The sequence below is a fragment of the Octopus sinensis genome, linkage group LG5 (assembly GCF_006345805.1).
Source record: "Octopus sinensis linkage group LG5, ASM634580v1, whole genome shotgun sequence".
Classification (NCBI taxonomy): domain Eukaryota; kingdom Metazoa; phylum Mollusca; class Cephalopoda; order Octopoda; family Octopodidae; genus Octopus; species Octopus sinensis.
The window spans coordinates 104,384,251-104,407,221 of record NC_043001.1 but is presented as its reverse complement, the minus strand read 5'-3'; the positions used below and the strand labels follow the sequence as shown (position 1 = coordinate 104,407,221).

The 22,971-nt window shown below is 39.1% G+C and overlaps 1 protein-coding gene across 1 annotated transcript in view; it reads left to right on the top strand.

The window, feature by feature from the left end:
* Positions 1 to 22,971, top strand: part of LOC115212235 — a 323,796-nt gene that overhangs the window by 249,466 nt on the left and 51,359 nt on the right. The window contains exons 71-75 of the mRNA XM_036502985.1: positions 3,141 to 3,202; positions 7,710 to 7,743; positions 9,538 to 9,602; positions 11,932 to 11,965; positions 14,814 to 14,872. Of these exons, the coding sequence (XP_036358878.1) occupies positions 3,141 to 3,202; positions 7,710 to 7,743; positions 9,538 to 9,602; positions 11,932 to 11,965; positions 14,814 to 14,872 (254 nt within the window). The remainder of the gene's footprint in view (positions 1 to 3,140; positions 3,203 to 7,709; positions 7,744 to 9,537; positions 9,603 to 11,931; positions 11,966 to 14,813; positions 14,873 to 22,971) is intronic.

Below are 22,971 nucleotides of genomic sequence, written 5' to 3'. Positions count from 1 at the left end.
AACCGCTAAGTGACGGGGACGTAAACACACCAGCATAGGTTGTCAAGCAATGCTAGGCGGACAAACACACACACACATACACATATATATATATACATATATACGACAGGCTTCTTTCAGTTTCCATCTACCAAATCCACTCACAAGGCATTGGTCGGCCTGGGGCTATAGCAGAAGACACTTGCCCAAGATGCCACGCAGTGAGACTGAACCCGGAACCATGTGGTTGGTTAGCAAGCTACTTACCGTACAGCCACTCCTGCGCCTTTGTTTTTTTTTTTGTTTTTTTTTTAGCTACTGACAGAAACATCTGATGATACTGAAGCCAAGTTGTATCAGTCTTCACATTTCCCTTGGCTACACTGTTCATAAGGCTGTGAATTCAATACCCAACGGCATATTGTGTCCCTGAGCAAGACACTTTATTTCATGTTCCACTCAGCTGACAAATATGAGTTCTACCTGTAATTCAAAAGCTGCCAACTTAATCACATCCTGTGTCACACTAACTCTCCCTGAGAACTACATTAGGAATATGTGTGTCTGTGGGGTACTCAGCCACTTGCACATTAATTTCAAAAGCAGGCTTATCCATTGATCAGATCACCTGGAACTTTTGTCATTGTAACCGACAGAGTGCTAGTTTATAGCACTGCAAAGGATTACATGTGTAGTGACGTCATGTTCCAGTGTGCGCACACACAATGTCATTCTTCAGTTTGCGTGTGCGGAACGTCACCTTTGTAGTGACGTCATATTCCAGTGTGCGCACACGCAACGTCATTCTTCAGTGTGCGTGTGCCGAACGTCTTTCTTCAGTGTGCGTGTGCGGGGTTGGAACCTTCTGGAAAGGCATAAGGAAGTTTCCCCATGCACATGCGCTAGAGACTGAAGAATAAATTCTATAGCGTTCCTTAATTGCGTCGGGGACTTGCGACATGGCGATCGAAGAGAAAAGACGTATATTTTGAATCCTGTGATCAGCCTATTCTCCTGTCCCAGACACTTAGGATTTAACCTGTTCTACTGCTGCTGAATTGTTGTAAAGCTTACAAACGTTTGAATTCAGCCTTGCTGCGTTGAACTAGGTGGATATCAGCATACCATCGTGTTTCATTGTCGAAACAGAAAATAAAGAATTATATATATTTTTAAACTTGCTTTTCGTTCCTGACTGGTAGTTTCTAGAAACAAAAAGAAAGGAAATTGTATTGCACCCAAGTTGCACCCCAAAAGTGTAAAGAAGCAACCAGTTCCCTTTACACATGCATAGGCAACACCTGGTCTTCCATAAAAAAAACATTTTCAGCCACGCAGCACCATTGATTTCAAAGACAAAAATTTATTCTATTTTTATAACTTAGCGAAGACTAAAGTTCTAATTAGCAGGAGAACAGACAGAACACTAATCCTTTTAGCTAAATGGCCAGAAGTACATGGGTGTAGATAGAGATCACTTATCATATGCTCATTGCAGATTATGGTCACATAGGAGGTGCAGTGGGATCACAGGGAGGTTAACAGAAAAAATGGAATGTTTGTGGCAGATGTACAAGAGCAGTAAATAGTATGTCACCTTAGAAATAGTAAATAGTTTCTATAATCTAGGCAATGAGATTAGCTATGGAAAAGGATGCTCTGAAAGTATTGTTGCAAGAATACTAATTAACGGGATCGAAATCGATCAACATCAATGGAAATTGCAGCTGTGATACTAGTGCCGGTGGCACGTAAGAGAACCATCTGAATGTGGCCGTTGCCAGCACCGCCCCAACTGGCCTCGTGCCGGTGGCACGTAAAAAGCACCATCCGTTCGTGGCCGTTGCCAGCCTCGCCTGGCCCCCATGCCAGTGGCACGTAAAAAGCACCATCCAATCGTGGCCGTTTGCCAGATGAGTCTGGCACCCGTGCCAGTGGCACGTAAAAAGCCCCCACTACACTCACGGAGTGGTTGGCGTTAGGAAGGGCATCCAGTCGTAGAAACATTGCCAGATCAGACTGGGCCTGGTGCAGCCTTCTGGCTTCCCAGACCCCAGTTGAACCGTCCAACCCATGCTAGCATGGAAAGCGGACGCTAAACGATGATGATGATGATGGGAGGAAGATTACAGAACTTTTACATCTGTTGGTAACAAGAAGCCTCACTTTCAAGAAAGAAAAGTTGATTATACAATGCCTATCTATGAAAAGCAATGCTAAAGGTTGTGAAACTTGAGTTGTGAATGCAGTGAACAGCAGAACACTTGAAAGAATTCCACAGTAGTCAATTTTATCTTTCATCAATGTTGCTGAAGCTGTTACCATTTTTTCTTCTTTCCTTACACAAATAGTATATCTGGATACTGCAAGATCCAATTAATATTTTGCAACTTCTTTTCATGAAGTGGAGGATTATTGACTGATTTTGAATCTCACATTTGTCAATTTTGTCTTTCATCTTTTCTGATTTCAGAAATAATATATTAGTCAAGGTATTTAACGAAATAACCCCATAGCTATCTCACACAAAATAATATGACCTGGTAGAATGAAACTATACTTTCACTAAGTGTTTTATGTGTCTATGCAGTGACAATTCAATACAAACAACTCCTCAACCATCCTACCTTTCACCCAACAGTGAGGACCTTATAGCTGGATTGAGAGAGGGCTCCAGCATCACTCAGTTGTTGCATATTGTCAGCTAAGTAGATTAGAGGGAAATTTACTGTACCGTTTTACTCAGGGGCATAATGTGCCTCTTGGTCCAGGAAGCAAAACCATTACTTTATAATTGTGAAGTTAAAACCCTAATTAGTAAACCACATTCCTTTATTAGTCGAGCTCTGTGTTGCAAATAATTAGACCCCTACAAAATGTGTGATCTTGTGCATTGTTTAGAAATGATTACTTTAATTTTCCTACAGTCCTAAGCTGGTTGAAAGAATTTGTTCTGGAATTATTCCAATGTTCTTGAAATATCTGAAATTTGATGTTGCTGTGGATGTAGAGAAGCAAAACAATCAATTGCTTCAGGAAGTGAGGCAATATCCAGTTTGATTGAAGAGTCAATTACATGGTTTAAAATAGAACTGCAGATGTTAAATCATTCAGTTTATTATAAAAGTCTAAGCATATGCTTTCATTTTGAATATTTGCAGGGCTTAGGAAATTTTTGGACTGAACTGTGCCGTTTTCCATATATTGAAAGAGAAAGAGCTAAGTAAATATTTTTATTACATTTTGTTCAATTTTTACTTTATTGAAATAAAGACATAGCAATTAGAGTGGAGCAAAAAGGTACTTTTTACACAGATTTTCAAAATATCTTTTCAAGAATATATCTTTTATTGCAAACTCCTTTAAAAAGTTAAAAGTTGAAGTTATTAAATTTACATCTTGAGGCTCCGCAGCCCATTTGAAATTTTGAATAATGAACAAAATATCAATTTATAACTCATTTGCCATTCTAAATTCCTTGTTACAAATCGATTTTCTTTTGCGAAATCCTTTAAAAACCAGAGTGTTAAAATCTCAAGCTCTAATATTTATATCTTTAGGCTCCACCATGTACTTGAAATTTCAAAATTGTGTGAAATAAATAGACTTCTCGACTTTGTTTTCTTTATCATTTTTTAAACTAGTTCACTAAATATATCTGTTACATGAGGTCTAGATTACACACTCATTAAAATAAATTAAATAAATTGTCAAGATTGTAGCAGAAAAGATAATTTTTCTTAGGCAAAATGCATCCATCCCTTGTGTTATGATTGAGCGAGTTAAGCTGAAAATCTGAAACTTTCCTTTGCTGACACAGAAAGGCGACTGTGATCTGGCTGATTCTTTCTAATTAGGCTCTGCATGTACTGTTTAGATACTGCTTGATCTATTCCACCAATGATCATTTTTCAATTTGTTCATTGATCCTGTACTTGGCTCTACTACAACTACAGTTTTTAAAGGCGTTGCACTTGAAACAGGAAATGTCAAATCTTTTGTTGCATTGTTTATAAACACATTACACTTTGTTTGAAATGATGGCACATTTTTTCTATTTTTCACAAATTTTAGTAATGCATGGTACTTTAAGATCAAGATTTTCAAGTTTAACTGACTCAGTCATAACACAAATATTGGATGCCTTTTGCTAAAGAAGAATTATCTTTTCTGCTACAATTTTGACAATTTATTTAATTGAAAGATCTCTGTTAACTACGTTCTTTTCTTTTTCTCATTCAAATAAAGCACATTTTAGTTCATCCTTGTAAGTTGGCAAAACTTGCTCTTTAAATCACATAGAATACCAAATATTGGGCAGTCAGTATCATGATGTATTATTGGCTTATGAGTCATCACTAAATGTAATCAACACTATATTTAAAATGATCATTAATTTTAATACAATGGCCTAAAGTCAAGGTACAAAGCAGAAAACTTCACACATGTACGACGTATGTCCACACACAATAACTGTTGCAGTGGCACTGGAGAGAAATTCACTCTCTTGTTCTCTTTACAGTCAATGTGAAACCTCAAGATATTAGTCAATTGTATTGAAACTTGGTATGCAACCTCTTAAAAATACTATATTTACTGTTTTGCATTCTGCTATGTAGAAATATGTATTCCTTACAACTTATAATCCATGAGATCCAAACTTCAACCAAAAATGGCGATTTTTAAAATTTTCAATTGCGTTTCAAAGCCTGAAAAAAATATTTAATCACAAGCATTTTCATACACCTTTCTTTAAACACAAATTCGCAACAAAATATCGATTCTTGGTTACCAATTTCAAAAGTTGCATTTTTCATCCAGTCTAATAGTGATGCATAAATATAACAATATAGAGATACATATATAAGGTGGCAAGCTGGCAGAGTCTTTAGCATAATGCTTAGTGGCATGTCGTGCTTCTTTACATTCTGGGTTCAAATTCTCTGCTTTTCACCTTTTGGGGTTGAGAGAATAAATAGCATTTGACCACTGGGGTTATTGTAATTGACTTAGCTCTCTTGGTCTTGTGCCAAAATTTAAAACCAATGTAAAGATATAGGTATCTAAACATTGGCTCTTTGTCTCTAAACATTGGCTCTTTGTTCCAACTTCCTATCCATTGACAAAAATATACAATATACATATGATCACAAAAACACAAATTCCACAATTTACAAAGTAAACATCGAGATGTCAATCTGCACACTAACTCATAAAGGTCACTGCTAGCTCTCACTGCACGTGCAGCTTTCTACTACTATCTGTTGGCATGCTACAGAACTAGTCTGGAAACTTTTTGATACCACCTTGTACTTTATTGATCAACCTAATATCAGAGTCCAGCTTAAACCCAGAGTTCTTATATGACTTAGTCTTGGAGTTTTTTTACTGCCTCTGCTGCAACTTTTCATGCCACAGTGTACCAAAAGGTCTCTAGAGTAATGTTACTTGACAAGATGCATAGCTTGGAGGCTAGGGAGTCTCTCCAGGGCAAACTTCTACTTCTGCCCATTGAAGAGTTTCATCTCTGGTACCGGATTAGAATGTTGCATGAAAGAATCACTAGATGGACTCTTCAAGCCAAGCCAATTGGTGGAGCAAAATATTGTCTCAGTTGGTCATTCTTGGAAATCCAGTCAGGCAGTCTAGTGATGGTCACTTCTGATTAGACCCTATAGATGCGATACTCTAACCTGACAGCAAATAGTGGGTGGATATGACGGCTAGGTGAATGAATGAATTTATTTCTCCCTTTTTTCAGTTTAAAATTTAAAATTGAGATATTTTCACAGATTGCTATCATCAAGAAGTGTTGAGAGCAGAAGAACAAACAAATACTATTTTAAGCTACATTTGAAATTCAAACTCAATCGTTTGATGGATTCAATCAATGTTTTCCTGTATTTCCTGGATATATCTTAGCTTTCTCAGTTTGAAATTTAAGATATTAAGCTTAATACAAATGTGTGTAAAATAATTTATGAGAAATTATATCGTTAAATTCTTATGAGTTGTATTTTGAAAATAATACAGTCTAAAAGGACATAAAAATATGCATCATTAAATATGATAATACTACAAAAATATACAATGATTAACTGTTTAGCAATGAGATTACTCTGGCAAATGTAAAGCTTCTTTATTCACATCATTTTGAATTGTTCATGGTTAAAGTGAATCCTAAGGACCAGTCTTCAGAGACATGATCATCTTTGGGAATACGTTGTTATGATGTACAACAACAACCAAAGTCAGTGGACTCTACATGCTGCAAAGGTTATCTTTGGTGCTTAATTGATAATATTTTATGAGGAGACAAATTGTTATGCATATGAAAATGAGCAAGCAAATGCCCCAAGTGTTATTCTACACCTCAGACCTGTTGAGGGTGTGATCCTCTTTTATGATTTCTATGTAGCTTTGGTTCATTAATCTGTATGGTGTCCATTTACACCACAAGGACCACTAGAATATAAACTCCAGTCTGCCCTCATTCTTCATTACTCTAACACTCTACAGAACTAAACAGGTCCACAGTAACATGTTTTCTGTATTTCTTTGTTTCTTTGGCTGTTTGTTTTGTAAATGAGAAAGGCTGTATTTTGAATTTGAGAATAATGTTTCTTAAATATGTAAATGTTTGAGATGATTTATTGCAGATGTGATTATATATTTTTCAGATTATTAACTTCATCTTTTGAGATGAAAATGGTTTTTTATGCATCTCCATCTGCATTGTTTCATTTGGAACATTAAAACTGCATTTATAACATGCCATGCATTTATGGAGGGCCTTGTATATGAAACACTGCGAGGTTCTAAAGGTTGGGATGGAAGAAAAGCCTTAATGACAGAATAAACATTTTAATACATATGGAGTGAGAAATGAATTAATATAATGCTATAGAATGAAGATTCTGTAATTCCAAAGTGGAAAACTCATGAGAATCAAAGAATCAGGACATATACGTCTTACCAATAATGCAATTAGTAAGGCCAGTAGTGACATCAGTTCAATATTTCTGTGTTTGCTATGGTGGTGAGCTGGCAGAATTGTTACTATGCCAGGCAAAGTGCTTAGTGGTATTTTGTCCATCTTCACTTCCTGAGTAGAAATTCTGCCAAGGTTAACTGCCTTTCATCCATTCAAGGTCGATAAAATAAGTACCAGTTGATCATGCTGGGGTACCACCTTTCAGAATTTTTAATGGAATGACTCAACCCCTGTACCTATTGTTTTTAAGATTGGTACTTATTCTGTTGATCATTTTTGGTGGACTGCTAGATTATGGGAGCATAAACACACCAACACTGGTTGTCATGCAATGGTTCAGGACAAACAAAGATGCACACACACACACATACACACACGTGTGTGTGGCAGGCTTCTTTCAGTTTCCCAAAGCTATAGCAGAAGACACTTGCCTGTGGTTACATGTTGATGTAATTGACTTACCCCTCCCCCGAAATTGCAGGCCTTTGAAACCAGTATTTCAGTCTTTGCTGAGAGATAAATATTAATAGCCAAGAATAAAACTCCTAATGAGGTTCTGAGATTAAAGTAATTGAAATGAAGTTCAAATCTAGGTTCAAAGAATTCATGTCTAAAGATAGAATTAATTGCACAAAATGTTATAATCGTAGGTTTTTTGTCTTTGTCTGAAGATGTAAAGATTGTGATGATGATCACAATAGTCATGATAATGTGTGTTCCTTTATTTCTTTCACAGGAAATTAGCGAAAAAACATTTTGGAAGTAACAAGGTTAGTTCTTATTTATTTTGTACGAGGCAGCATATTGAGTTTGTGTAGGTCTTGGAAATAAGTTAGAAGATCCTCTGTTAATGTTGAATTGAAAGAGACAAGCATCCTAACCACAGACTTGTTATCTCTCATCTGTTATATCACAAACCAGAGACCTTAAAAGTTGTTTTCAGATTTAGCATTATTTTGCTTTTGAAGGTGAAATGCTGGTGGTATTCCTTTTTTAAAGTAGTAGGGGTAGCAGCAGCAGCACAACCACCAGTAGCAGCAACAGCATTGATTGTGACTTTTGTGGCTATTACAGTTATTGTTGTTTAGCTCCAGTTGTCTTTCCATGAGAGTCTAAAGACCAAGGACACACATTAAATCCTTACACTGTAAAAATACTATATGAATGAATTTTGCCAGATCCATGTAAGCTATGAAATGTGTATATTAAAACTATGATGATGATGATGATTTCCAATCTATAGGTCGTTATTTTCCTTCATATGGACATAAGATGACCAGCTGTTTTGTTTTGATCAAAGTCCTTTGTTTTATCAGAAAACTGGATACAGGTCTTACATACCACTCACTTTAACACCACCATCTGCTTCTTGGGTGCTTTTAGTATGAATTCTCTCACCTTCATGCATTTGGACGAAATCAGCAGTTCCCTCTCCATCCATTTGTTTTTTCCTTCAGATGTTGAGGTTGAACAACATACATGGAAATCCTTACAAGTCTGAGACAGGGCTACCAAAATATCATGGAAACTTACCTGCCCCTTCTAACAAACGTGTTTAAGACATTTTAAAGATGATAGTTGATAAAGATTTAGCTGAGCAATCAAATGACAGCTTAACACTTTTCTTGAATTTCTGTATTCAAAATTGTGCGGAGGTCAACATAGCTTTCCATCTTTTCCTGTCTGATAACACAACATACAACAATTTAGCTGATAGGCAGCAGTAGTGTTTGTAGCTGGTTGGAGAAGTACCCATTCCTCCTTTGAAATAGAAGCTAATGAACTCACTGTGAATCTTGATACAGCATTATCCAATATATCTTTCATCTTGTTTCAGTTGCTAGACTGTGGCCATGCTGGGGTACCACCTTTCAGAATTTTTAGTGGAATGACTCAACCCCTGTACCTGTTGTTTTTAAGATTGGTACTTATTCTGTTGATCACTTTTGGTGGACTGCTAGATTATGGGAGCATAAACACACCAACACTGGTTGTCATGCAATGGTTCAGGACAAACAAAGATGCACACACACACACACACACACACACACATACACACACGTGTGTGTGGCAGGCTTCTCTCAGTTTCCCAAAGCTATAGTAGAAGACACTTGCCTGTGGTTACATGTTGTGGGACTGAACCTGCAACTATGTGGTTGGGAAACAGACCTCTTACCACACAGCCTCCCTTTTTTCTGAAAGATTTCAGGGTTATTTTGTTGCTATCTTTTAGTGACTGCATAGAATCTTCTTTTAAGAAGGGAATATCAAAATCAGTTGACAGTGCAAGATGAAATGCCTTGTAGTATTATGTCACATCCCTTTACTGCATCACTTCTCAAGTTAGGCAATATCCCCCATCAGTCAATGATTTCAGCTCTTTACTAGAAGTTAAAATGTATAGAGAAAAAGATTAACTTCTTTTTTGTTTAAGTGTTTCTGTGAGTCAGGTAATGTTTTGTTTCATTGAATAGTGGAAACCAATCCAAAATAGAATTATTAATGTCAAATCATTGCTTTTTTTATAAAGCTACAATAAATGCTTTTATTGTAAACTTTTTTAGTCATATGAAAATTTCAAAAAGGAAATGGACAGCCATCCATACTCTATAAAAAGGAAAAGAGCCCTGTAAGTAATTTTATAAGATTCTGCTTAAATTTAATTTTTACCTTCAATTATAGAGAAACTATGATGTATATAAATATGATGATGATGTCAGGATAGTAAGAGAAGCCATGACATTGTTGATATGAGACAACATTAAATATATATGTTTCAACTTCAGTAAGTCCTGGTTATGCAACTTTGAATATACTAATTTTGTTTGTATGTTTTAACCAGGTGGTACACAAAAGAGTCATACCCAGTGACTGGTGTAGCAGCACCATAGTCAACTGCTACAAAGGTAAAGGTGATACTTTAGAAATAATTACAGAGGTTTAAGATTCTTGGATCATAGCCCAACTAATTAGCGAGAGAGTTAGTCTGGATGAAATGCAATTTGGTTTTGTGCTGGAAGAAACATCACTGAGGCTATATTTCTGGTAAAACAGCTGCATGAGAAATACCTAGCCAAAGATAAACCTTTGTACTTGACTTTTGTTGACTTGGAAAAAGCCTTTGACATGGTTCTTCAATACCTTATCTGATGGTCTATTCAGAAACTAGGGATCGACTAGTGGTTGGTGATAGCTGTACAAGCCAAGTACAGGGATGTGGTCAGTAAGTTGAGGGTTGGCATCAAGTATAGCAAAGAACTCCAGGTAGGCGTAGGGGTTCACCAAGGATGACGCCACAGTCCCCTCTTGTTCATCATAGTCCTCCAGGCAATAACTGAGAAATTCAAGAGAGGCTGTCCCTGGGGGCTCCTCTATGCTGATGACCTTCTTCTTAAAGCTGAATCACTTCCAGAACTAGAGAAGTTTCAGGTGTGGAAGCAAGTTCTAGAATCGAAGGGCCTTAGAGTTAACCTACCAAAAACCAAAGCCTTAGTAAGTAAGAAGACAGACAAATTACACATCCCTTTAGGTAGATGGCCCTGCTTGATCTGTAGAACAGGTGTAGGTAGAAACTCCATAAGATGTACCCAGTGTAAGCTATAGACACATAAGATGTGCAGCAATGGAATCGAAGGGCCTTAGAGTTAACCTACCAAAAGCCAAAGTCTTAGTAAGTAGGAAGGCAGACAAATCACACACACCTTTAGGTAGATGGCCCTGCTTGATCCGTAGAAATGGTGTAGGTAGAAACTTCATAATATGTACCCAGTGTAAGCTATAGACACATAAGATATGCAGCAATATCAGAGGAAGGTTAACAGGAAAAATAGCTTTTGTGTGTGGAAGGTAGGTGGCCAAGTCAGATGCCCCAAGAGCATAGCTGCTAGAAGAATAGGCTGAGCAAAGTTCAAAGAGCTCCTACCTCTGCTGTGGAAGATTGTATGGTGCCTAGGTGCAAAGTGCCATGCTACATGGCAGTGAAACAGTGACTGCCAAGGACATGCATAGGTTTGTAAGAAATGAATCTCGTAGGCCCCACTAGATGTGTAATATCAGTGTGCATGCACAACAGTGTAATCACCCTGAGAGAAAATTTAGGTATAAGAGGTATCAGATATGGTGTGTAAGAGAGTTGACTGCATTGGTATGGTGATACGATGCTCATGGACAAGGACAGAAGTGCTGTCCTCTAATGGTGGAGGAAACCTGTGGAAGAAACAGACCCAGGAAGATATGGGCCGAGATGATCACGCATGATCTTTAAAAGTTGTGCCTCATGGAGGCAATGATAAGTAACCGAGACCTTTGGCAATATGCTGTGCTTGAGTAGATCTGACAAGCCTAATGAGATCATAGTTGTGACCAATGCCAGTGCCATCGAACTGGCACTCATACCAGTGGCATGTTAAAGACACTGTTCAAGCATTGGACTTCATGGAGGCAGTGACAAGTGAGCAAGACCTTTGGTGATATACTGTGCTTGTGAAGACCTGTCAAGCCAAGTGAGATCATAGACATGGCTGATGCTGGTGTCATATCAATGGCACCCATGCCAGTGGTATGCAAAAGCACCCACTACACTGTTGGAGTGATTGATGTTAGGAAGGGCATTCAGCCATAGAAAAATTGATACTATTCACATATAAATGTCCATAAAAACTTGTTCAAATATATTTAGAAGAAAAACTGCAAAAACCTTCAACATTCTCTAAAGATTAATAATCGATGAAGGAAGACTTATAATTCAAATACATTCCAGTTTGATATGCTACAGACATCCACAAATATGATGCCTGATAGAGATTAGACTTATTCAAATGTATTGTAGATTTAGATTAAAATAATAAAATTTACAAACACAAAATAACAATTCTGTAATGGTTCTTTTTGTGAGCTGGTGTAGAAATAATAATGATGATTGTGATGATGTGATGAAAATTTGTTTGTTTCTTTTGCAGGGAGCTGGTAGAGCAACACTTTAAAGAGTATGAGGTTAGTTGATACGATTTATTTACTGTGCAGTATATTGGCAGAGAGATTCAAGCATCGGATAGAAGGCTTTGCAGTATTTGTCTTGGTTGTCTAAATTCTGAGTTCAAATAACAGTGAAGTTAATTTTACCTTTCACTTTTTGAATTTAATAATAATAGTAGCAGTCCAGGATTGTTAAAACACCTGACTGGATGCCTTGTGGTATCTCATCCTGCTCTTTCCCTTCTCACAGCCATGCTTGTGATGACACTGCTGTGAAGCTGTATTGGCCTTTGTCTTTTCCTTAGATAACATTGTGCTGTAGACAGAGGCTTCAATGTACAAGCAACAGCTGGTCTTCTACACAGTTTCCATCTACCAAATTTTATTCTCAAGGAATTGGTCAAACAATTACTGGAGTAGAAAACACTTGTCGAAAGTGCTGTGCATTGGGATTGAATCAGGAATCATGTGTTTCAAATTGAATGTCTTCTCTACCCAACCATGCCCACACCCATTTAAAATACAGCCATCCACTTTCACAGCCACAAAGCAGACACAAGCATTGATATGCATTTAAAAAGTATACTTTGCAATCATGTGCTTCCAGGTTCTATCTCAATACAGAATTCCTAAGATAATTATTTCTATGTTAACCTGGGGTCAAATCTAATTTGGTGTTTGAAGTTTGATAGCAGCAAACTCTTTGAAAGCTCTCTTGCATGGGCTTTACAAGTTCTTTGGTGTTAGGTTTGATCCCTTGTCCATTCTTATACCACCAGCTGTACCAATGATGCATTCAGTGGAATTCCTTCTGTAGTAAGCATTCACTTGAGGTATATGATCTGATGATAACAAGCAAGTGATGGTTTCATCCTTCCCTTTTCCTACCAGTGATGGAGGCCCTGCATAAGTGTCCTTATTGGGTTTTGTCATTAGAAGCACTCTTTTGGATAATAGGTCTGCTGGAAGAGGACTGTCCTGGGGCTAAACAATTACAACAGAGCTAAAAATAACTGATTTGTTAATAAATCTGGTATTATTTAATCATAAACTGCCAATGTATATACACTCGCAGAAATGCTATGGTTGCAAGAGTAAAATATTGGATTACATGCTCTTACATCATAGGATCAAATCCAGTGCAGGTGTTTTTTTTTTTTATTTATTCAGCGTTTGGCCTTCCTCTATATCAATTCATGTCTGTGTTGGGATTAATTTAGCAGGTAATCTCTTCATATTGTCTAAAATTGGGCTGCAACCTAACTACAGGTAACACTTGCAGCAATGTCAGTTGACAAAGCAATAGTCCTCGGGTGAATATAGTGGTATGGTAGTAATGGTTTTGGTTGTCGATGGCAGAGGCGACAGCAGCAGCAGTATTAATAGTAGTATTAGCAGCAACATCAATGGCAGAAACATTTAATGTACAATTCCTCATTTTCAATCATGTGGTGATAAAGATTACCAACAGTTTGGGTTTCATTTTTTACCTTCAGATAATCAGGTTGAACATCATACATTGAAATCTTTACAAGTCTGAAGGGCTACCAAAATGTCACAAAAAGTAACTTGCCTCATCTGACAAACTTATAAAAAAATATTGAATTTATTTTGGAGCATTGTCTGAAATTGAGGAACTTAATACAAGCTGATGCTATTTCAAAGATGATAGTCGATAACAATTTGGCTGCTATATTTTAGCAAATGAAATGATTATATGTTGCCTTCTGTGATGGCCCTTTTCTGTTAGGAACTAGAGATTAGATTTATTTTCTTCCTGAAACATATTTTGCTTCTTTGTTTTGGAATTCTACATCTCTTTTCAATATTAGTAATTTGGTACAGCTTTAAGACTTGATGATATGGGAAGTTAGATGTGGTTGGTGTAAATATTAAACAGAATATTGAGGCTGGATATGGGTGCATTCACTCTGAAAGGCTTAATTCCAGCTAGGTTCTGAATGAGCAATGTTGTTCAAAGTGATACCATTTTGTCTTCTTTCCTTACCCAAAAACTATATCTGGATACTGTAAGATCCAGTATATCCAAAACTTTTTTTTTATTCAAAATGCAATGAATATTTTGCAACTTCTTGTAATGAAGTGGGGGATTATTGCCTGATTTTGAATCTCACATTTGTCAATTTTGTCTTTCATCCTTTCTGATTTCAGAAAATATTAGTCAAGTATTTAGAAAAATAATCCACAAAAATAACCCCATAGCTATTTCACACAAAATAATATAATCTGGTAACATGAAACCATACTTTCACTAAGTGTTTTATGTGTCTATGCAGTGACAATTCAATACAAACAACTCCTCAACCATCCTACCTTTCACCCAACAGTGAGGACATGATAGCTGGATTGAGAGAGGGCTCCAGCATCACTCAGCTGTTGCATATTGTCAGCTAAGTAGATTAGAGGGAAATTTACTGAACCGTTTTACTCAGGGGCATAATGTACCTCTTGGTCCAGGAAGCAAAGCCATTACTTTATAATTGTGAAGTTAAAACCCTAATTAGTAGACCACATTCCTTTATTAGTCAAGCTCTGTGTTGCAAATACTTAGACCCCTACAAAATGTGTGATCTTGTGCATTGTTTAGAAATGATTACTTTAATTTTCCTACCGTACAAAGTTGGTTGAAATAATTTGTTTTGGAATTATTCCAATGTTCCTGAAATATCAGAAATTTGATGTTGCTGTGGATGTAGAGAAGCAAAACAACCAATTGCTTCAGGAAGTGAGGCAATATCCAGTTTGATTGAAGAGTCAATTACATGGTAAAATAGAACTGCAGATGTTAAATCATTCAGTTTATTATGAAAGTCTAAACATATGGTTTCATTTTGAATATTTATAGAATTACAAACCTCTCTTGAAAGACCTGAACAGTGAAGATATTGACAAAGAAAGAGCTAAGTAAATATTTTTATTACATTTTGTTTAAATTGGGTTTTTACTTTATTGAAATGAGGAGATTGTGTTATATAAATGTGACCACAATATAATCATATATATATCAAATCAAATCAATCAAAAGCAAAATCAAAATCAAATTCGATAACTGGCGTCTGTGCTGGCAGAGTGCAATGAGCACAAATACGAGCGTGATCATTGACAGAGCAGCTAACCGGCTTCCGTGCCAGTGGCACGTAAAGGGCACCATTCGAGCGTGATCATTACCAGCATCGCCTTACTGGCACTTGTGCCTGTGCTAGTAGGGTGCCAAGAGCATCATCCGAGTGTAATCATTGCCAGAGCAGCCAACTGGTTTCCGTACCAGTGGCACATAAATGGGCACCATTCGAGTGTGAACATTACCAAAGTTACTGGGTACCATTTGAGCGTAATCGTTACCAAAGTCACCTTACTGGCACCTGTGCTGGTGGCATGTGTAAAAGGATTTGAGCAAGGTCATTGCCAGTACCACCTGACTGGCCTCCATGCCGGTGGCACGTAAAAAGCACCCACTACACTCTCGGAGCGGTTGGCGTTAGGAAGGGCATCCAGCCGTAGAAACTCTGCCAAATGAAGACTGGAGCCTGGTGCAACCATCTGGTTTGCCAGCCCTTAGTCAAAATCGTCCAACCCATGCTAGCATGGAAAGCGGACATTAGACGATGATGATATATATATATATATATTTATCATTATATATATATAGCCCTTAGTCGCCTTCTATTCATCATAGTCCTCCAGGCAATAAGAGAGGAATTCAAGACAGGTTGCTCCTGGGAGCTCCTTTATGCAGATGACCTGGCCCTCATAGCAGAATCACTACCGGAACTAGAAAAGAAATTTCAGGTGTGGAAGCTAGGCTTAGAATCAAAGGGCCTTAGAGTAAGTGTAGCAAAGACCAAAGTTATAGTAAGCAGAAAGGCGAACTCATCACACACCCCCTCGGGTAGGTGGCCCTGCTCGATCTGTAGAAAAGGTGTAGGTAGAAACTCTATAAGATGTACCCAGTGTAATCTATGGATGCATAAGAGGTGCAGCAACATCAAAGGAAAATTAACTGAGAAGATAGCTTTCATGTGCGGCAGATGCACAGGGGCAATAGACACCACAGATACTCAGAAAACAGATTCCATCACACTCCAGGGGGAGAAACTAGAAGTAGTTGATAGTTTCCGCTACCTAAGTGACCAAGTTAGTAGTGGAGGTGGATGCTCAGAGGGTGCCACCACTAGAATATGAATAGCCTGGGCAAAGTTTAGAAGGCTCCTACCCTTACTGGTGACAAACGGTCTCTAGCTCTGAGTGAAAGGTAGATTGTATGATGCATGTGTGTGAACTGCCATGCTTCACGGTAGTGAAACATGGGATGTGACTGCAGAGGAAATGTGTAGGCTTGAAAGAAATGCTAACATGATCCACTGGATGTGTAATGTCAGTGTGCACACACGACAGAGTGTAAGCGCCCTGAGAGAAATGCTGGACATAAGAAGTATCAGATGTGGTGTGCAACAGAGATGTTTGCGCTGATATGGTCATGTACTGCGGATGGATGAGGAGAGATGTGTGAAGAAGTGCCACTCCCAAACAGATGAAGGTATCTGGGGGAGAGGTAGACCCAGAAAGACATGTGATGAGGTAGTCAAGCATGACCTTCGAATGTTGGGCCTCACAGAGGCAATGACGAAAGACTGAGACCTCTGGAGATATGCTGTGACTGCAAAACCCTGACAAATAGTGTGAGTTCATGGCTGCTTCCTGCACCAGTTTCGCATAGTCCCAGCCCATCCAAAGTACTTTGGATTGCAGAACGATCTGTTGTGGTTACCTTGGATCGTAGGGTGACCTGCTGTGCTTGAGGAGACTTATTGAGTCAAGTACATCAACATCAAAATAAATATCAAATGGAAATTATAGTTGTGATACCTGTGCCAGTGTTCTTGTCCCATTTTGTATTTATATATGTGTGTGTGTATATATATATATATATATATATATATAATATATATATATATACACATACCTATGCCAGCATGGAAAACAGACATTAAGCAATGATGATGAGGATCATATATACAGGGGACTCCTCTTTATAATTTGCATAAATGACCTTTCCAGTGTCGTAAATCACTGCAAAGTGATAATATTTGCTGATGACACTAAGCCGCAGCAAATCATTAATGAAGAATACGACCGCACTCAACTCCAGTCTGATCTATATGCTGTGAGTCAATGGACAGACAAAAACAAAATGCAACTGAACGATGGAAAATTTGAGCTGATGCATTTTGGAAGAAAGTCTATACTAAAACAGCCATACTCTCTTCCTTCAGGGGAAGCGCTCACACCCTCTAACAATATCAAAGACCTAGGCGTAATTGTTGATGACAATCTCAATTGGAGTGTCCACATCAACAATAAGGTTGATATAGCTCATAAGATTAGCTCCTGGATATTAAGAACCTTCCAGTCCAGAGAGCAAGGTGTCACCATACCACTTTTCTCCTCTTTTGTACGGCCACACCTCGAATACTGCTGCCCACTGTGGTCTCCCCATACAAAACAAAACATCTCAAGGATTGAATCACCCCAGAGAGCACTCACTAAACGAATTGAAGGCATGACTGATCTCGATTATTGGGACCGCCTTAAAGCCTTGAAACTCTACTCTCTCCAGCACCACCGTGAGCGGTACATCATTTATACGATGTGGAGAATATACCGCCAACTTTGCCCAAATGACCTGAACATTAGTTTCAAGGTTCATCCAAGGCTGGGACCATGGGCCATACGTCCCCTGCCCAATTCAGGATCACAGCATATAGGTAGACTGCGACATAATTTCTTCTCCTCAACAGGCCCTGCCCTGTTTCACATTGTCCCGAAAGAGATTAAAGAAGAAAAAGATCCCATCAACTTTAAACGGAGTCTGGATAGATTTCTTCAAGGAATACCGGATAAGCTATCCATAATAGGATACAACTCACCCAACAAGAACTCACTACTTGAATGGACCATAAACAAAACTTGACTTAAACAATATTTAGATAATCCTATCAGGTGGTGCTATTAAGTTAGACATGGCCTGGACCAATCTTTGGTCGAAACATATCTAAGTTTATATCATCATCATCATCATCATCGTTTAACGTCCGCTTTCCATGCTAGCATGGGTTGGACGGTTCAACTATGGTCTGGGAAGCCCGAAGGCTGCACCATGCCCAGTCAGATCTGGCAGTGTTTCTACAGCTGGATTCCCTTCCTAACGCCAACCACTCCATGAGTGTAGTGGGTGCTTTTTACGTGCCACCGGCACATAGGCCAGGCAATGCAGTGCTGGCTACGGCCACGTTTGGATGGTTCTCTTACGTGCCACCGGCACTCGTATCACAACTACAAATTCCATTTATGTTGATCGATTTCGATTTTGATTTTCACTTGCCTCAACAGGTCTTCACAAATAGAGTTTTGTGTCCCAAGAAGGAAAGGTATGCACAAGTGGACTGACTACGTCCCAGGTAGAGGTCACGGGTTATGGCCTCACTTGTCCTACCGGGTCTTCTCACACACAGCATACTTCCAAAGGTCTCGGTCTCTGGTCATTTCCTCGGTGAGACCTAAAGAGCGAAGGTCGTGCTTCACCACCTCGTCCCAGGTTTACCTGGGTCTACCTCTTCCACAGATTCCCTCAACCGCTAGGATGTGGCACACGACCATCTTCATCCATTCTTACCACATGTCCATACCAGCGTAGACGTCTCTCTTGCACACCACATCTGATGCTTCTTAGGCCCAACTTTTCTCTCAAGGTACTTACACTATGTGGGGTATGAACACTGACGTTACACATTCATCGGAGCATACTGGCTTCATTTCTTGCAAGCTTACGCATATCCTCAGCAGTCACGGCCCATGTTTCACTGCCATGTAGCATGGCTGTTCGTACACGTGTGTCATACAGTCTGCCTTTTATTCTGAGCGAGAGGCCTTTTGTCACCAGCAGAGGTAAGAGCTCTCTGAACTTTGCCCAGGCTATTCTTACTCTAGCAGTTACACTTTCAGCACACCCGCCCCCGCTACTGACTTGATCACCTAGGTAACGGAAACTATCAACTATTTCTAGATTTTCTCCCTGGAATGTGGCGGAAGATGGTCTCTGCGCATTTTCAGTGTTTATTGCACCAGAGCATCTGCCACATACAAAAACTATCTTCCGAGTTAGCCTTCCTTTGACATTGCTGCACCTCTAATGTGTCCATAGCTTACACTTGGTGCATCTTATAGAGTTCCTACCTACGCCTTTTCTACAGATCGAGCAGGGCCATCTACCTGAAGATCAAATCACATCTACCTGTGATTTGTCTACCTTCCTACCTTTAGCTAGGTTGACTCTAAGGCCCTTCAATTCTAATCCTTGCTTCCATGTCTGAAACTTCTTCTCCAGTTCTGATAGTGACTCAGCAATTAGAGCAAGGTCATCAGCATAGAGCTCCCAGGGGCATCCTTTCTTGAATTCCTCCGTTATTGCCTGGAGGACTATCATAAATAGGAGGGGGCTGAGGACTGAGCCTTGGTGAACCCCAACCTCTACCTGGAATTCTTCACTGTACTCGTTGCCAACCGTCACCTTACTAACAGCGTCTCTGTACATGGCTCGCACAGCTTTCACTAACCATTCATCTATCCCTTGTTTCCTCATTGACCACCAGATAAGGGATCGGGGGACCCTGTCAAAGGCTTTCTCCAAGTCAACGAAAGCCAGGTACAGAGGTTTATCTTTGGCTAGGTATTTCTCCTGCAGCTGTGTCACCAGAAATATGGCATCGGTGGTGCTTTTCCCTGGCACGAAACCGAACTGCATCTCGTCCAATTTGACTCTCTCCCTGATCAGTTGAACCATCATCCATGTGGACACATTTCTCTCCTACCACATTACGATTCTCTCTCACACACTGTCTTGCAACACAAAATACCTCAAGTCTTTGGTCCTCACGGCGCAGAACATTGGCAAATTTTTTCTTATCTGCTTCCCCTCTGGCTACAAAAACCTGTCTCCTAGCTTCTCTTTTCGCAGTATGATACAATTCCCTGTTACCGCCATTCTTCCAGTCCCTCCAAGCCTGTCTCTTGTCTCTAATAGCCCTGTCTACAACATAGTTCCACCACCACGTTTCCCTGGGACGAGATGGGACTTTCACAGATCTGGTCAGTGGCTCTCAGCAGATTGTCCCGTAGGAACCTTCACACACACACTCACACACATATATATATATATATATATATATATATATATATACATTGGGGCATCCCATAAATAATAGGTTTGAAATTTTGTTTTTTGCTTTCAAAATTAGAATAAACAAAGTTCTTTTTCAATCTAAAATATACACTCCCTCATTTTCTACAATGCTCTTCCATCTATCTGCTAGACTTGTAAGGCCCCTGCTTCCAAAATTGACTTGTCAATTATGAAGCATATTCCTTCTGTACTGTTTTGACTTCATCTACAGAATTCATATTTTTTCTGTTCAAATGATTTTGAAGTCTGCATGTGGCTGAGCATTATCCTGATGGAAGAACATCTTTCGTCTTCAAACCAAAGATGGTCGTTTTTCTTCTAGCGTTGACTTAAGCCACAAAAGCTGCTCACAGTAGATCTCCTTTGTTATCACTTGGTTTAGGTTTAAAAGTTCAAAGTGGACTAAACCTTTTATATCTCACCCAACAGATGACAACACATTATGTGGGTGAAGACCTTCTTTAGCCTGGGGTGCCAATGTTTCCCCTTTCCCTACCTCCTGTCTTCAGCACTTGACATTTTTATAGAGAACCCATTTCTCATCACCAGTCACTATTCAGTCCAAGGAAGGTTCATTTGTGAGATGTGACTACAAAGAAGAGCACACGTTCAATCTCTGCACATGAATAGACTTTGAAAGTTTGTGAGGAACCCCTTGATTTTATTTGTTAACTTTTGTGCTGGCATGCAGGTGTCTATGAATGGTTGGATGACCAAATCCAAGCTGCTCTGCTAGTTCCTCAACAGTTACAATGGGATTTTGTTCCACCAGGGTTTGCAGGACATCCTCGTTGAGCTCTACATATCTTCTAGGTTGAAGCTCATCTTCTAGGCCATAGTTTCTGGCTTGGAATTTCTGGATCCACTGTTGACTCTGGCTTATGTTTATTGTCTGATCCTCATATACTGCACCAATATTCCTCACGTTTTCCATTACTGTGTTGCCTTTATTGAATTCATTTAGCAAAATATGCTGAATATGCTCCTTTGTCACTTCCATTATAATTTTGAAAAAATAACTGTTAAAATTGAGCTGCACTCTTCAAAACTTGCACTAAGAAAAAGGATAAGTACAAGGTACAGTTATTACCTGCTTTTAAAAGCAAGTTGATGCAGGTAGTTTATCCCATCCCCATCCGACTTTTAGTTCATATATCTGCAAAAATACCACATTATTTGTGGATGACCCAATATAAGGTGGTGATTTGTCAGAGGCTTTAGCACAACATTCATAATGCTTAGTAACATTTCATCCATCTTTACATTCTGAGTTGAAATTCTGTTGAGGTTGACTTTACCTTTCATCCTTTCACATTTGATAGAATAAGTAAAAATTTAGCTATGGGGGCAATGTTATTGACTTAGCCCTCTCCTGAAGTTGCTGGTACTGTGCCAGAATTTGAGACCATTCTGGAATAAGATGGAGGAAGTTCAGTAATCTATTGCCTCTGTTTGCAATAAAAGAACTCTCTCTCTCTCAGAGTGAAAGGTAGACTGTGTGATGCTTGTGTTTAAATGGTTATACTCCATGGTATTGAGACATGCGCAGAAAGAAAACTTTTCACCCATCTACCCCAGTAAACCAATCTGCAGCTCTACATGTTTTCTCTTCCTCACATTTCCTCCTTCATGCACTATGCCTATGACTCACTCCCCAATCCTATCCTCATAGCCCATTTTCTCTGTATCATTGCTATCTGGTAGTCCCCCTGACTCTGTATATACACAGGTTTTCACCTCTCACTTCCACTCCCCACTCTCTATTCACATTTATTATTATGACCTGTCCTCATGCCCCTATTCCTCTGTATTATTGCTATCCAGTAGCCCCCTGACTCTATATATACCCTGGATTTTCACCACTTACTTGCACTCCTTAATCACTCTTCTTTTGCAATATCCTGCGACTTATATTATGACCTTTGAACCTCAGGGGTATGCCCCAGCACTTTCCACCATCAATACCTGTTTCTTCCTTTATTTAACCATCCCATTTATATTCTGATCATTGTTCCTTGTGAATCTGCACAGTATTTCTCCACCATCTCTATCCTGCTGTCTCCAACTCTCTCTCTCGCTCTCTCTCTCCCCTTCTCTTGCACTTCCCTCAGGTTGGGTAACCATGGATCTCCTTTGTGGCAGCACACCCATTTCTGTCTATATTCCTGCTCTCTCTCTCTCTCTCTCTCTCTCTCTCTCTCTCTCTCTCTCTCTCTCTCTCTCTCTCTCTCTCTCTCTCTTGCTGCATAACCTTGTACTTCCTCTATAATGAGACACCTGTATCTGTCTCACTATAACCTTTCATCATCCAACACAAGATCATCTCCTCCAATGCTTCTTCCCCTCTTGAAAGTTTTTTTTTTTGGTTTGCAAGTACTTGGTGACCCTGTCGGTGCAGGCGCCACTTAAAAGTCCCCAGTCCACACTATAAAGTGGTTGGTGTTCAGAAGGATATCAAGCTCTCAAAACCTTGCCAAAACTGACCTCACCTGTGCATGTGCCTCATAAAAAGCACTTCTGACCTCACCTGTGCTTGTGCCACGTAAGAAGCACTACTGACTTTGCCTGTACTTGTGCCATGTGAAAAGCACTAAGTCCACTCTGCTGTAAAATTCCTGCCAAAACAGTTACAGAAGTCTTGTGAAATCATCCCACCCATGCTAGCATGTAAGGGAGATGCTAAATGATGATGATGATGATGCACCTAATATATTTTCTTCATACCAATTCCCATATTACATTCATATCTACACTAGGTCTCCTT